Genomic DNA, 13026 nt, shown 5'->3' with positions numbered 1-13026 from the left:
CATACAGTAGGCGAGCTTCTTCATTCTCGGGTGTTCTCGGTGTGATGATGGGGAGCAGAGAGCTGTGCTCACACACATGTTCCTGATCATGTCTGATGTTATGTAAAGGTGATTAGACTTTGGTAAGAGGTGACACATGGAGATCATGCGTCCTCCGCTCAGTGAATCTTTCACAGTGAACGTTTCACTTTACAGCTGCGAGGATCTGCGCGCCGCCCGACTTATATCCGTGCGCAGTCACGCACGAACCCCCGCCGCCGACAGAGGGTGTCAATCTTTAGCCAGAGGACAAACAGACCTTTGCTCTCATGCTGCCTTGTAGGAAATCTGCCCTGCAGCACACGCCTATGATGATATCCTGACGCACATTAGCTGACGGCAATGCGCAAAGGTCACTTTTACGCACGGATTCCATGGCGTAAAAAATATATATATTCCACTTACAGTGGGTGCATTTCAAATCGTAGAGTTATATATTAAAAAAAAAAAAAAAACACCCATGCTGTAGAACTGAAAGTGATGGATCACGTATTAATCTGCAGGTCGGCCTTTTACTGGTGCCTGTCTGGAGACTTCTGTTGGAACAAAACACAATATCTCCCAGAAAGGCTGAAACAACCTTTTGGAAAGATCTGCAGTTTCTAAATAATACGTTTGCCTTAAATAAATGACTTTAACGTCGCCAGGGTATCAGTCGGATTAAATCAATCTGTTTTCAGGCAAAAGCTGCACACTGGACAGGTCAGCTGTCCATCACAGGAAAAAAAAAAACACAAACACGGACAATCAACAAGTCAGTCCTCGGGCCTCCAGCCAAGTCTGAGAGCCCTCTATCAAACAGCTCTTTACTCAGTGGGAGGAAACCACGAACCGCACACAAACCGCACAATACAGCAAGGCCTTGGCCACATATTTATCTTAGCAGGCTGTAAAGTCAAACACTGATGACGGTGCATAAAGTAGAGGCTATCAGGCGCTTATAAAAGTGATTGAGGGTTGTAAAGTTGTGATCATTAGGAAGGACGTTACCAACCTGTTGGATGAATGGAGCAGGTCAGGACTGAGGACAGGAGGGAGGGATGATCCAGAACAGCGTTGATGGGCGGCTGTGAGGTTCAGCGCCATCTAATGGACAGAAGTGCAAATGTTGCGTTTACAGGCTTTATTCAAGACAGATCCTGGCTTTGAGGCCTTTCTCTGCAGGATTTGCATGTTCTCCCTGTGTATGTTTAGGGTTTCATTAGGTCCTCTGTCTGTCTGTGTTAGTCCAGTGATGGGCTGGTGAACCTGTCCGGGTACTTCACCTTCATTTATTGCTGGAATTGGATGATAAGATTGCTAAAATATTATACAGTGGGGCAAAAAAGTATTTCGTCAGCCACCAATTGTGCGAGTTCTCCCACTAAAAAAGATGAGAGAGGATTGTAATTGTCAATGTATACCTCAACTATGAGAGGGGAAAAATCCAGAAAATCACATTGTCTGATTCAATTTATTTTGAAATTATGGCAGAAAATAAGTATTCGGTCAATAACAAAAGTTCATCTCACTACTTTGTTATATACCCTTTGCTGGCAATGACAGAGGTCAAACGTTTTCTGTAAGTCTTCACAAGATTTTCACACACTGCTGCTGGTATTTTGGCCAGTTCCTCCACGCAGATCTCCTCTAGAGCAGTGATGTTTTGGGGCTGTCGTTGGGCAACACGGACTTCCAACTCCCTCCAAAGATTCTCTATGGGGTTGAGATCTGGAGACTGGCCAGGCCACTCCAGGACCGTGAAATGCTTCTTACGAAGCCACTCCTCTGCTGCCCGGGCGGTGTGTTTGGGATCATTGTCTTGCTGAAAGACCCAGCCACGTTTCATCTTCAATGCCCTTGCTGAAGGAAGGAGGTTTTCACTCAAAATCTCACCATACACGGCCCCTTTCATTCTTTCCTTTACACGGATCAGTCGTCCTGGTCCTTTTGCAGCCCCAAAACATGACGCTTCCGCCCCCATGCTCAGGTATGGTGCTCTTTGGAAGCAATTCAGGATTCTTTCTCCTCCAAACACCAGAAGTTGTGTTTCTACCAAAAAAGTTCTATTTTGATTTGATCTGACCATATGACATTCTCCCAGTCCTCTTCTGGATCATCCAAATGCTCTCTAGCAAACTTCAGACAGACCTGGACGTGTACTGGCTTCAGCAGGGGGACACGTCTGGCACTGCAGGATTTGAGTCCCTGGCAGTGTAATGTGTTACGGACCTTTGGTCCCGACTCTCTGCAGTCATTCACTAGATCCCCCCGTGTGGTTCTGGGATTTTTGCTCAGCGATCATTTTGACCCCATGGGGTGAGATCTTGCGTGGAGCCCCAGATCGAGGGAGTGGTCTTATCAGTGGTCTTGTATGTTTTAATTTTCTAATAATTGCGCCGACAGTTGATTTCTTCACACCAAGCTGCGTACCTATTGCAGATTCAGTCTTCCAACCTGGTGCAGGTCTACAAATTTGTTTCTGGTCCTTGGTCTTGGCCATAGTGGAGTTCGGAGTGTGACTGTTTGAGGCTGTGGACAGGTGTCTTTTATACTGATAATGAGTTCAAACAGGTGTCATTAATACAGGTAACGAGTGGAGGACAGAGGAGCCTCTTAAAGAAGAAGTTACAGCTCTGTGAGAGCCAGAAATCTTGCCTATTTATGGGTAACTAAATACTTATTTTCCACAATAATTTGCAAATATTTTTTTTCAAATGAGACAATGTGATTTTCTGGATTTTGTTTCTCATTCTGTCTCTCATAGTTGAGGTATACCTATGATGACAATGACAGGCCTCTCTCATCTTTTTAAGTGGGAGAACTCGCACAATTGGTGGCTGACTAAATACTTTTTTGCCCCACTGTACATGATGGCTAGGTGGACGTAAATATCTGCTTAAAATGACACCCACTCCTAGAAAGAAATACACTTCAAATCCATCTTCTATACTTCTTTATTCAGTTCAGTATCACTGAACTTTGGAACTGAGTCAAGCTGACTGGATTCACCCATCTCACTCACACTGAGGTCAAATTAGAGGCACCGATCAACCATCCTGCATACATGTTTTTTTTTCAGTGTTTTGGAAAAAGCCAAGCACACAGAGAATAAATGAAAAAGGCCCAGATTTGAACCAATATTCTTCTCTTTATGTATAGGTGCCAACCACTGCACCAGGCCCAGGGGCAGATATAGACTATGAAAAATGATACACAACAGCATATTTACACATTTAAACAGGATGTAGCCAATTTGAGATTTTTATTCTTTGTTTCAGTTATGACAGAATGCAAATCATATGAAAAGAAGCAATTCGTAATGTTTACAGAGATGAAACATTTAACAAGAGGTGAATATTGTTTACAAGTTGGCTCATTTTCAAAAGACTGAACTTGCTATTAACTGTGAGTAATAAATTATAATACAATGATAAACTTTCTAGATTGATCGGTAGCTATACATTTCTCGTCAGTGTGTGTGTGTGTGTGTGTGTGTGTGTGTGTGTGTGTGTGTGTGTGTGTGTGTGTGTGTGTCAGAGCTTGCTGAATGTGATCCTGGGCGGGGTCTCGGGCTGCAGGATGAGGGTGACAGTGGTTTCCAGGTCCTGGGAGGACGGTACGCTGAGATGGAAGCCCAGCAGGATCTGAACAGGAGGAGGGGAGGAGGTGATGGAGGGAGGGTGAAGCAGAGCAAATATTTAAAATAACCATGCTCACGTTGAAATAACAGAGATAAATACATTTAATAAAACTCAATGTACTGGCCTTGATTTTTACATTTCAACATTAATACAATTTTAAATGAAAATGTCTCTGTTTGATAGATTGAATCATTTCTTATGTGACCAAAAACCATTTTTATTCATTTGTCTTTTGTGTTTTTGACTTCTCTAATTAACATTTGATTATCACAGAGGTTTTAAAGTGTGGGCGGATTGTTCCCAGCTGTCAGAGTCTGAACTGCAGAGAGTGTCTCTGAAGTTTTTAGCTGATTTCTGGACTTCCTGGTGATTTTTCACTTCATAAAACAGTATTGTATAAAAAAAAATTCTGTGATTCATAGGCAATAAAAAGTCCTGTTCTTCTCATGTCAGATAGATATTATTGTAATTTGATGAACCATCAGACAGAACTTCAAAAGCTTGAACTACGACATTTATGGTTTTGCAATGAAAATAATAATTTGAATTTTAATTACATTTAAAAAAAATTCTAAATTAAATTGACTTACAACATGAGCTTTTTTTAACCTTACATTCATTTATTTATCGTTCAATCACTTGCTGGAAATGAATGGAAAATAAATAATTTTGTGAAAAGGCCTCTCCGTTATCGTCAGACAGACATCCTTGAGAAGTTTTGGTTTTTATAATCTCAAATTATTTCATTGCTCTTTGAAATGACTCATCCTCAAACCTCTGAAGAATCAGTAATAATTCTTATCTGAAAAATAAGTTCAGTATTGTGAGAAACTTTAAATCTTCAGTGCTTTTCTTCATCTCCAGTATAGAACTCAAATTTTGACATGAATGAAAGATCTACTGCTAAATCGACGCCAATAAATCTTCTTAAATCTCCTGTCTGTCTTTCCGCACCATATTTTCACGCTCGGTTTCCGTCTTGCGTCACATCCTTTCCTCTCTAATCCGTCTCTCATCCTTATTCTCCTTTCCTTCTTTCGTCGAGTGCTTCCACTCACATGCATGAGCAGAAGCTGCATCTCGTTCTCAGCGATCCTCCTCCCGACGCACTGCCGCGCCCCAAACCCGAAGGCCAGGGAGCGGAACCCTCCCCCTCGACCCTCCTCTCTGCTGCTGCCCCATCGGGCGGGGTCAAAGCGAAGAGGATCCTCAAACACCTGGGCGCTCCGTCCCATCGGGTAGAGGCAGGCCTGGACCATGGTCTGAGAGAGAGGAGAACTGAAATACGCCTCTCGAAAAGGAGAAACTGTGAGAGTAAGACTCTGAAGACTCACCCCAGCAGGGATGTGATAATTCTGCAGAACAATATCCTTGACGGGATAACGCTGTACGGTGATTCCCACCGGGTACAACCTGAAACAACGCAAAACAACGTCAGACCGAAAGCGAGAGAGAGACGCATGTTTTAACTTTGACTTCTCATCCGCTTGTCTGACACTGTATTACTGGTAATCAATTCTCATTTCAGCTACAGGAGGGAGTTCACCTGCTCAAGAAAACACTTCAGACAGATCTTCCCTGGCTCAGAGCACGGCTCGGTCTTCATGCTCTATTGATCTGAGAGAACGATTTGTCTTTTCTCCATCACCTCAGGGTGTGACGGTTTGTAGGTCACAGATGATGTTTTTGCTGTCGGTTAGACTGAAGTCACTGATGTGTATGAACTGAGTTTGTATTGTAAATAGACTCAGACTGAGGCAGCAGCAATAAGACATTGTAAGAACAGCATGTTAAATGTTGTTTTATCCTTGATTCAACCGCTGTTCTCCATTTGTGTCCCTGGCTGCTCCGACTTGTGAGCATTAGGAACAATAAGTCTTTGAAAAATATCCAACAAACCATAATCAGAGGAATTCTTTTGTGATTTTTCATTTTCTTTTACCTGAGAATCTCTTTGACGGTGCCTTTCAGCAGTGGCGCTCCCTGCAGGGCTTTAAGGGGGTCTCCGCCGGCCTGGGCCCACGACGCCCTCACCTGCTGCCTCACCTTCTCCTGAACGTCTGGGTTCCGTCCCAACTCGAACAGAGCGAACTGCAGCGGCACGGCTGTCTGCACAGAGGACGAGGCCGGCCTCAGAATCAGACATGCAGATATAGGCCAGGGGAAGACGGAGACACACACACACACACACACACACACACACACGGACCGTGTCCACCCCTCCAGCCATCAGCTCTGTCACGTTGGCTTTTATGAGCTCCAAAGAAAGTTTCCCTTTCTCCATGAGCTGCCCCAGTACCCCGGTGTACCGGCCTCCTGATGCCCCCGCCTCGGGCTCTCCACCCTGGGATGATGACAGGCGCTGGTACGCCCTCTGTATCCTCGCCTCCGCTGGAGAAAGGGGAGGAATAGGTTGAGTTGGGCCGCTCAAAGTGACTGAAGACACTGAACTTCTCTTCTACCATGACTGAAGATGTGATCCCATGCAGTGGCGTGTTGCGTCCACAGGGGAGCACCGATGCGGAGCAGCAGGCGAGGGGGCAGGTAGAGGAGGGGCTGGGTGGTGGAGAGCATCCTCTCCACGGCCCAGATGAACTTCTGAGACTCCACAGACGGAGAGGAGGAGAAGAGGCCGATGCGCTCGCCGTAGATGACGTGGCAGCTGGCTGCACAGGGGAGGACAGGAGGGAAGATGGTGGCATTTCATGGATAATATTCTATTTGTGTTCTTTTAGGAGAAGCCGATTCAGAAGAAGTTGCTGCTCTGAACCTGCTCCAGCATTAGTGTCATCATGTTGACTTCCAGCCATGTCAGTACTGGTTCTCCCCAACGCAAACATCATATTCAATAACACAGAAAAAACAATACTACTCTCCATTATTCAGGAGACAAACCAGATATGATCAGGAGAGCCGACCACAGAGAAGAGGCGCCTCCTGCTCATATCTGTTCTGTGTGATGAATGATGGAGGGTAATCTTTTCTGTTGTTCTACCATCCAGATACGCTGGAGTCAGTCTAGATATTCAGAAGGCCATGAAATTAAAACAAACAAAAGATAAATCTTCTGAGCTGCAGACCAGCATGTACTAAAGTATAATTGTAAGAATCAGACACGCTTGGAATGTTCTGTTTTTCTTTTGGTTTCTAACTCTTATTAGTCACAGTAGTTTTATACTCAGAGGCGGTCGTGAACATGAGGCTTAGGTGAGCTTTAGCAGATTACAGATACATTCTGATTCATTTTCAGACTGTAGATTCAAGCCTTTGAAGGATTTCTTGTTCCTATAGATTGTAAATATTCTATGAGTCATTCATTTATTAATTTCCTCCGATCACCAAAATAGCCTTTTTTTCTTCATTTTTCTCTGTAACGCCAGACTTTCCTCCAGAGAAACAAATACGTTTTCTGAATGCGAACATCTCTCTCTCTCTATCTCTCTCTGCCTCTCTCGTCTCCACCACTCATCCATCACCGATCACACGCGTCTGTTATTAACCGCACACCAGCCACCGGAGGAGAGTTTCTTGTCGGCCTGGTCCTACCGCGGCTTAGCACTTGGTTGTGCGCGCTGCGGCCCATTAGGAGCAGAGCAGCATGACTCAAAGTCATCAGCTCCCCCCTCTCTCTCTCTCTCTCCTCGCTCACGTACACACAGATGCAAACAAGTGCCCGGCCGTCTGAGTCACACAGGCATTCACACTGGTGAGCGTGGCATGTTGCAGATAGGCTCATGAAAGGAGCAGACCTGCTGAAAGAATCCCGGAGCTTTGATCATCTTTGTTGGCGCTGCTATTTTTAAAGGTGCATGTTCTCCTTGACCTCCTACATGGAGGATATGTTGGGACAGATACGCCTCGGGTGAGAGCGAGGATTGCTTCTCAGAATATTTTAAAACTGGAGTGGAGGGAGCAGAAGCACGGAGACGTGTGCAGTGGAGGGATGTTTGTTTTGGGGTGGGGGGGGGGTTTGGTTGGAGATTTCTACGGAGACGATGCTTCTGCAGGTTGTATAATTCCGCTGACGTCAGGAGCCGTCACAGTCGACGTCAGCAGTTGAGAGTTGACTCAAAAAGCTGATAGTTCGCCTGAAAGAAAGCCTCGCTGATCCATATCCTCCTCTTTCCCTGGGATTCAAGGTCGATCGCTGCTGAATGAACATCGAGGAGATGGAAGGTTTTCCAACAGACAGTCATCTCTTTAATCTACTTCCACCATAAATCACTGTCCCCACACAGAAAAAAAAGCAGATTAAACGCGGAGTCACACACATATGATAAAGTCACACATGACGTTGACCTCTGACCTTCCAGGGCGAAGCGGAAGAGGTCAGGACTGGGATCCATGGTGAGACTGTGCTTCCCCGTCCCTCCGCCTCCTTCCCGTTCCACTTTGGCGAGCAGCATGCGACAGAAGTCCCTCGCCACCTGATCAAGGAGGGGGAGAAAGCGCTTTACGGCCTCGCTCATCATCACCTCCTTGTTGAGCTGCAGTCGGTCGGCTCTCCACGCCTCGCCATTCCTGCGGAGAGATGATTTCAGAGCCAGGCGTTAAAGTCGAACCTTTCAACCGCAGCTCTGCCATCGAGAGGCAGAAAGAAAGAAATGGACGACATTTTTCCTGCAATAATGATTCCTGAATTATTCTATTTTTAATGAAGAAAGAATGACAGTGACAGTGAATCAAGTTTGACTTTTTCTTGGTGCTGAGATGCTGAATAGTTTCTCAGCTCATTTTGTAGTCAAAGATTCAAGCAAAGAAGCAGACAGTGATAAAATCATCTCCAAATCATTCAGAAAAAAAAAGAAAAAAGGAGTAAAGGCAGATGGCAAAACAGACAGGCCGTTTTTTTTTGTCCAGCTTGACGTCTTTCACAGCAAACAAAACTCAGGACACGAGAAGAATATGAACGATGAACAAATGTTTTCCAAAGCTGATTAAATTTTCTCCAGATGTGAGTGAAATGATAACAACTGATTCCATACATTTATTAAATCTGATCCCATCATGGGGCGGATTTAGTTTCAGCTGACAGAAAAAGTAGTGAGTTGCTTGAATAATTGATTTCCACTGACTTGAGGAAGACTCCCTTGCTGTGGTTGCGTATCTCTCGATGCGTGGCCCAGGGCTGCAGGGTCATCCGCCGTGGATGGAGGCCCTCGGACTGAAACACCTCGCCGATGTCCGACGGCAGAATGATGTTCACGCTGCTTATGGCGCCCAGATTCTCCCTTCGCCGACACACGGGACAGAAGACGGAGTGAACACACGGCCGGGGCTGCTTCCCACGCAGAGCTCTGACCGGATTACCTGTAGATGGGTCCGAGGGCGTCGAAGGTCCTCTCCATGTGTTTGTGGAGGTGTCTGAAGCGATCCTCTCTCCAGAACTTCAGCAGGTTGAGCCAGCCACTTCTCCCCGTGTGAGGGATCTCCTCAAACCTCCTCACCTGGCCGTCCACCCCTCCTTTCCTGCCCTCTTTAACCCCCCCTTTTCCCCTCTCCAGATTCCCTCCCAGCACAGTTCCAGCCGCGGTCATGCAAAAACTCCTCTGTGGGGCCGCAGCCAGCAGCATGTCTCTGGGCCTGCAGGCATGCGGGGCTTTGACACAGACGGACATGCTCTTCATGATGCGTCCGTCTTCCCCACTCTTTGACTCCTCCAGTCGATGTCGCTTCCTCGACAGGGCTGATTATTTCCCTCCTCCAACGCCAACCTCACACGCATCCTTGAATGTGTTTTATTGCCCCGATGAGCCGATAGGAGGGGATGATTTATGGATCCGAGCATCAGGGTTCAAGAGAAACACAACACAGCTACACAGGCAGAGTATATTCTCACATACTGAGCAGAAGAAGACACCAGCTGGCTAAAAAAAAAGTCTTTATTACATGGTTCAACAACAGCTAACAATAACAATAAATAAAAAGACAAGTCATCTACTCGATGGTTACAAGGTTCTTTGGTGAGTTTTTGATTTCCTTATCATGTAAAATAAAAAAAGAAAAAGAAACAACCTTCGACTGGCAGCCCTCTGTTTGCACTCTGAAATTAGCTCAGCGCAAACAAACCAGCCGTCACCAGAAACTAGCAGCTTAAAGTTTGGCTTACACAGTTTGGCTCAAGTACAGTCTGTAGATGTGATGCAAATGACTCAGCGGATATTTGATCACAGACAACGAGACAAATTCCTCACCTAATCACACAAAATGAACACATTTCCCACTTATTTCACTCGTGGTGTGAGTTCATGTTGTAGCGTCAACACGCGGCCCTGAGGTTCCTTTACTTGTGCACGGATCACCAAGCGGGATCTGTGAGAGTCCTGCAAACTCGCTAAACTCGCTCAAACTAATAATACAGCGACATGTATGAAAAGCATGCATCCTGATCCTCTCACTTTAAAACAGACTCTCTAAAATATAGCATCACATGCAGTCAATGATAGAAACTTTGTAAAATGTTATCTAAATAATTGGTTAACAATCTTAGTAAATGTAATCAGGATATAATCTGAAAAAAAACATTTCACTGAACTAGGTAGAAACATTTGATATGCATCATTAGGAGGAATCATTTTCAGCAATTGCATTTAAAATACGGGGTATCGGGTCACTAATGGAGTCAGTGACCCCAGATGACAGGAACCGAGAGTCACGAGTTCATGGCTCATTTCTCTTTACTCAGCCTCCCAGAGAGGTCATCCACAGAGGTCATCCACAGAGGTCATCCAGGGCCGATGCAATATGCTTTCAACCCACATGTACTGAGCAAACAGCGGCACGCAGATGTCAGGACGTCACGCCGGCATTGTACATTCCTGCAAACCGAACGCTGATGTTTGGAAACTGTTACCACACATTTTCTATGTTCAAATAGCAGTTTGGACCTCAAGTGACAGCAGTTGTAAATGTGATGATAATATCGGTCAGTGAGCACATAAAGCGCAGATCTCACTACTTTGTGCACTGAGGTCATGAAAAACACTCTGCATCCAACATTTACTCAAATATATATGCTATTAATTTGAGATCAAAAGTTTGAGTCACGTGGTTTGAGGTATAACCCCAATGAGGCGGAGGAATCTTGAACGTCTCCCCTGCTGCTCGCCTCGCTAACACAATCAGCACGCAGCGCCGTAATCGTCTCAGTGATTTGTGTATCGATCACATGACTTTACAAGCGTCGCCACTTGTTGGTGGCGGAGTGGACGTCCTGCTGGGCTTCCTGCCCGCCAGCAGCGCCGTGCCGAAGCTGAGGCCTTGAAAGGCGCTCAGCAGGTTGAAGCCGTCGTCCCTGGATTTGGTTTCAGGGTGAATGATTTTCGACAGCTCGCTGGGCAGCGGCACCTTGCCTCCGACGGACCTCAGGTGGCTTGTGTCCTTGAGGTTCTTAATCGTGATGGAGGAGAAAGAAAGTTTTACAATGTGGCAAATAAATACTACTTTTTGTTGGAAAAAATAATGGAATCTGTGCTTTTGGCTGTGGTGGGTGCAATGCTGTTTAAAGTTACATTTTTCATATAATGCCAGAGGAATTTTGGTGAGGTATCGTGAGTTTGTGAATGAAATGAAATAAGAAAGTTGGTTGTGATTCAGATTCATGACTATCCCTGCGACTCCTGACAAGTCATCGTTCAAGCAGTCATGTTTTTTTCATGAGGGGTTCGAAAGGTCCCACATCCGTCAGACTCAAAGCCTATGAAACTTTAGATGAATCATTTCATCAGTAGACTCATTCAGGTGATCAAAACACCGATATGCACATTTTTGTGCAACTGATTCCTCTCAAAATTCATTTGAACAAAGGAAATCTGTCTGGGACTTCCTAATGAGTGTCCATCAGCATTTATTTGACTTAAGAGTTATTCTTACATCATTAATTTATTGCCATCAAAAAAAGGTTATTTTCTCAACTCTTAAAGCACTGGAGGATCCACTGCTGTACATTAAGTTCATAACCTCACAGTGTTTTCTGTCTGTGCCCTGAAGACCGAAACAAGCTGGAGTGAAAACATAAATCATTTCTAGTTTGCTGTTCTCTTTGTGAACACACACCTCAGACAGCTGATATTTTCTCCTGAAGTGAGCCCTCATGGCTGCTCGCTCCGCGTTCTTCTGAGCGTTCGCCGCTTCCCGCAGCTTCCTGTAAACACGGCAGACAAACACAAACACACCTGAGACTGAGCAGAGTTCAGCCGGAAGCCTCGTCTCTGCCGCCGCGCAGGTCAAATAGCTCATTTCGAGCTGGCAGAGACTCTATAGACATCACGCACTTCAAAGGTGTGCAATCTCAGACTGGATTCAACGATGAAATTACCACCTCAAGTGTATTTTCACATGTTAACAATAGACGAGAATAAAAAAAGCACACTGTGCCTCTATTTTATCAGATAATCGAGAACTGCACAGAGGAAGCAGAATAATGACACTGAGTACAGGCTCAGCACTGCTTTACTGTATTTTCTATTTGTCTGTATTGTACTGTAGAATAATGAGCCGCTGACTAAATGTGTCCAACACAGGTCTCTGTGTTTATGTCATTCAGACTACCTGATGAACAGAAGGTTAATGGACTAAAATAAAAACAGCTGTCAGGGTCACTTCAGGTTATCTCCTCCAAAGATAAATGCCATTGCCATGCCTAACATTTTCCATTTTTTAAAAGTACATTTCGGGTGCTTGGAAAGTAGTTTTGATGTTGATTTTCACAGTGATTTTATCATAAGAGTAAATACTCTGAGTACATTTTATTTAAATTTCAGCATCACTTTGTATTAGTGACTATTTTTGGTCTAGTGGTGTTGAGTTTCCACATGTCCCATGAAGTCCACTTGCCTCTCCTTCTCCAGGTCGGCGTGATAGGAGCGGATGGCGACCGGGTCTTTGGGGGGAGCCGTGCAGAGAGGCGGAGCCCTGCCCGGCCTGCTGCACCCCCCTCGGCCGCCGCCGCCGCCGCCGCCCCTGCCCCTCCTGTGTCTGCGATGGGCACACAGCTTCCGCTCCTTCACCCCCGACACGCAGCTGGTCAGCTTCCTGATGGGCCTCCTCAGTGACCTCTTCACCCCCACCACGGACTCCATGACGGCGCGCCGCCGCTCTCGGGAACCACAGGGGAACGACGGCAGCCCTACTTCCTCCACAGACGCCGGATGCTGGGTTTGCAGGGGTTTTCTCCTTCGCTCATGTTGCACTGTTCGGACTGCACAAACCGTCTCGTCTCACGGCGATAACTCAGCCTGAGACCTTTCAAGGACAAGGACAGCAGTCAGACACCTGCTTACAGAGGTTACACGCTCACGAAGCCTTCATGGAGAAAAGGAGGTAAGTGAGGTTACCGAAAAACCAAACATGGAAACTACGCAAG

At 45.7% G+C, this 13026-nt stretch overlaps 2 protein-coding genes across 2 annotated transcripts; both read right to left on the bottom strand.

The window, feature by feature from the left end:
• Window positions 1–3554: 3554 nt before the first annotated feature.
• Window positions 3555–9289, bottom strand: LOC115397440 (cytochrome P450 11B, mitochondrial-like). Its single transcript, XM_030103763.1, has 9 exons — window positions 8973–9289; window positions 8738–8893; window positions 7969–8183; window positions 6125–6328; window positions 5872–6053; window positions 5605–5771; window positions 4997–5075; window positions 4721–4924; window positions 3555–3665 (listed from the first exon to the last, which is right to left on the bottom strand). Exons 1-9 carry the CDS (start codon window positions 9287–9289, stop codon window positions 3555–3557), a joined length of 1635 nt encoding a protein of 544 aa, XP_029959623.1.
• Window positions 9290–10826: 1537 nt separating this feature from the next.
• On the bottom strand, window positions 10827–12742 carry LOC115397463 (complexin-3-like). The gene is made up of 3 exons (XM_030103796.1): window positions 12494–12742; window positions 11718–11801; window positions 10827–11051 (listed from the first exon to the last, which is right to left on the bottom strand). Exons 1-3 carry the CDS (start codon window positions 12740–12742, stop codon window positions 10827–10829), a joined length of 558 nt encoding a protein of 185 aa, XP_029959656.1.
• Between the last annotated feature and the right edge of the window lie 284 nt (window positions 12743–13026).

The sequence above is a fragment of the Salarias fasciatus genome, chromosome 11, assembly GCF_902148845.1.
Source record: "Salarias fasciatus chromosome 11, fSalaFa1.1, whole genome shotgun sequence".
In the NCBI taxonomy this organism is placed as follows: domain Eukaryota; kingdom Metazoa; phylum Chordata; class Actinopteri; order Blenniiformes; family Blenniidae; genus Salarias; species Salarias fasciatus.
The sequence above is the reverse complement of the archived record's forward strand: the minus strand, read 5'-3'. Positions and strand labels throughout refer to the sequence as shown.

Bases quoted from the DNA above. Each gene is read 5' to 3' on its own strand.
- LOC115397440 (XM_030103763.1), bottom strand. From the start codon at position 9,289: ATGAAGAGCATGTCCGTCTGTGTCAAAGCCCCGCATGCCTGCAGGCCC. The intron at 6,329-7,968 runs GTCAGAGGTCAA...TCCCCTGTGCAG, and splicing joins CTTCCGCTTCGCCCTGGAAG to CCAGCTGCCACGTCATCTAC. The intron at 4,925-4,996 runs GTGAGTCTTCAG...CCTCTCTCTCAG, and splicing joins ATTATCACATCCCTGCTGGG to ACCATGGTCCAGGCCTGCCT.
- LOC115397463 (XM_030103796.1), bottom strand. From the start codon at position 12,742: ATGGAGTCCGTGGTGGGGGTGAAGAGGTCACTGAGGAGGCCCATCAGG. The intron at 11,802-12,493 runs GTGGACTTCATG...GTTTACAGGAAG, and splicing joins ACCTGGAGAAGGAGAGGCAA to CTGCGGGAAGCGGCGAACGC. The intron at 11,052-11,717 runs GTGTGTGTTCAC...ATCACGATTAAG, and splicing joins GAAAATATCAGCTGTCTGAG to AACCTCAAGGACACAAGCCA.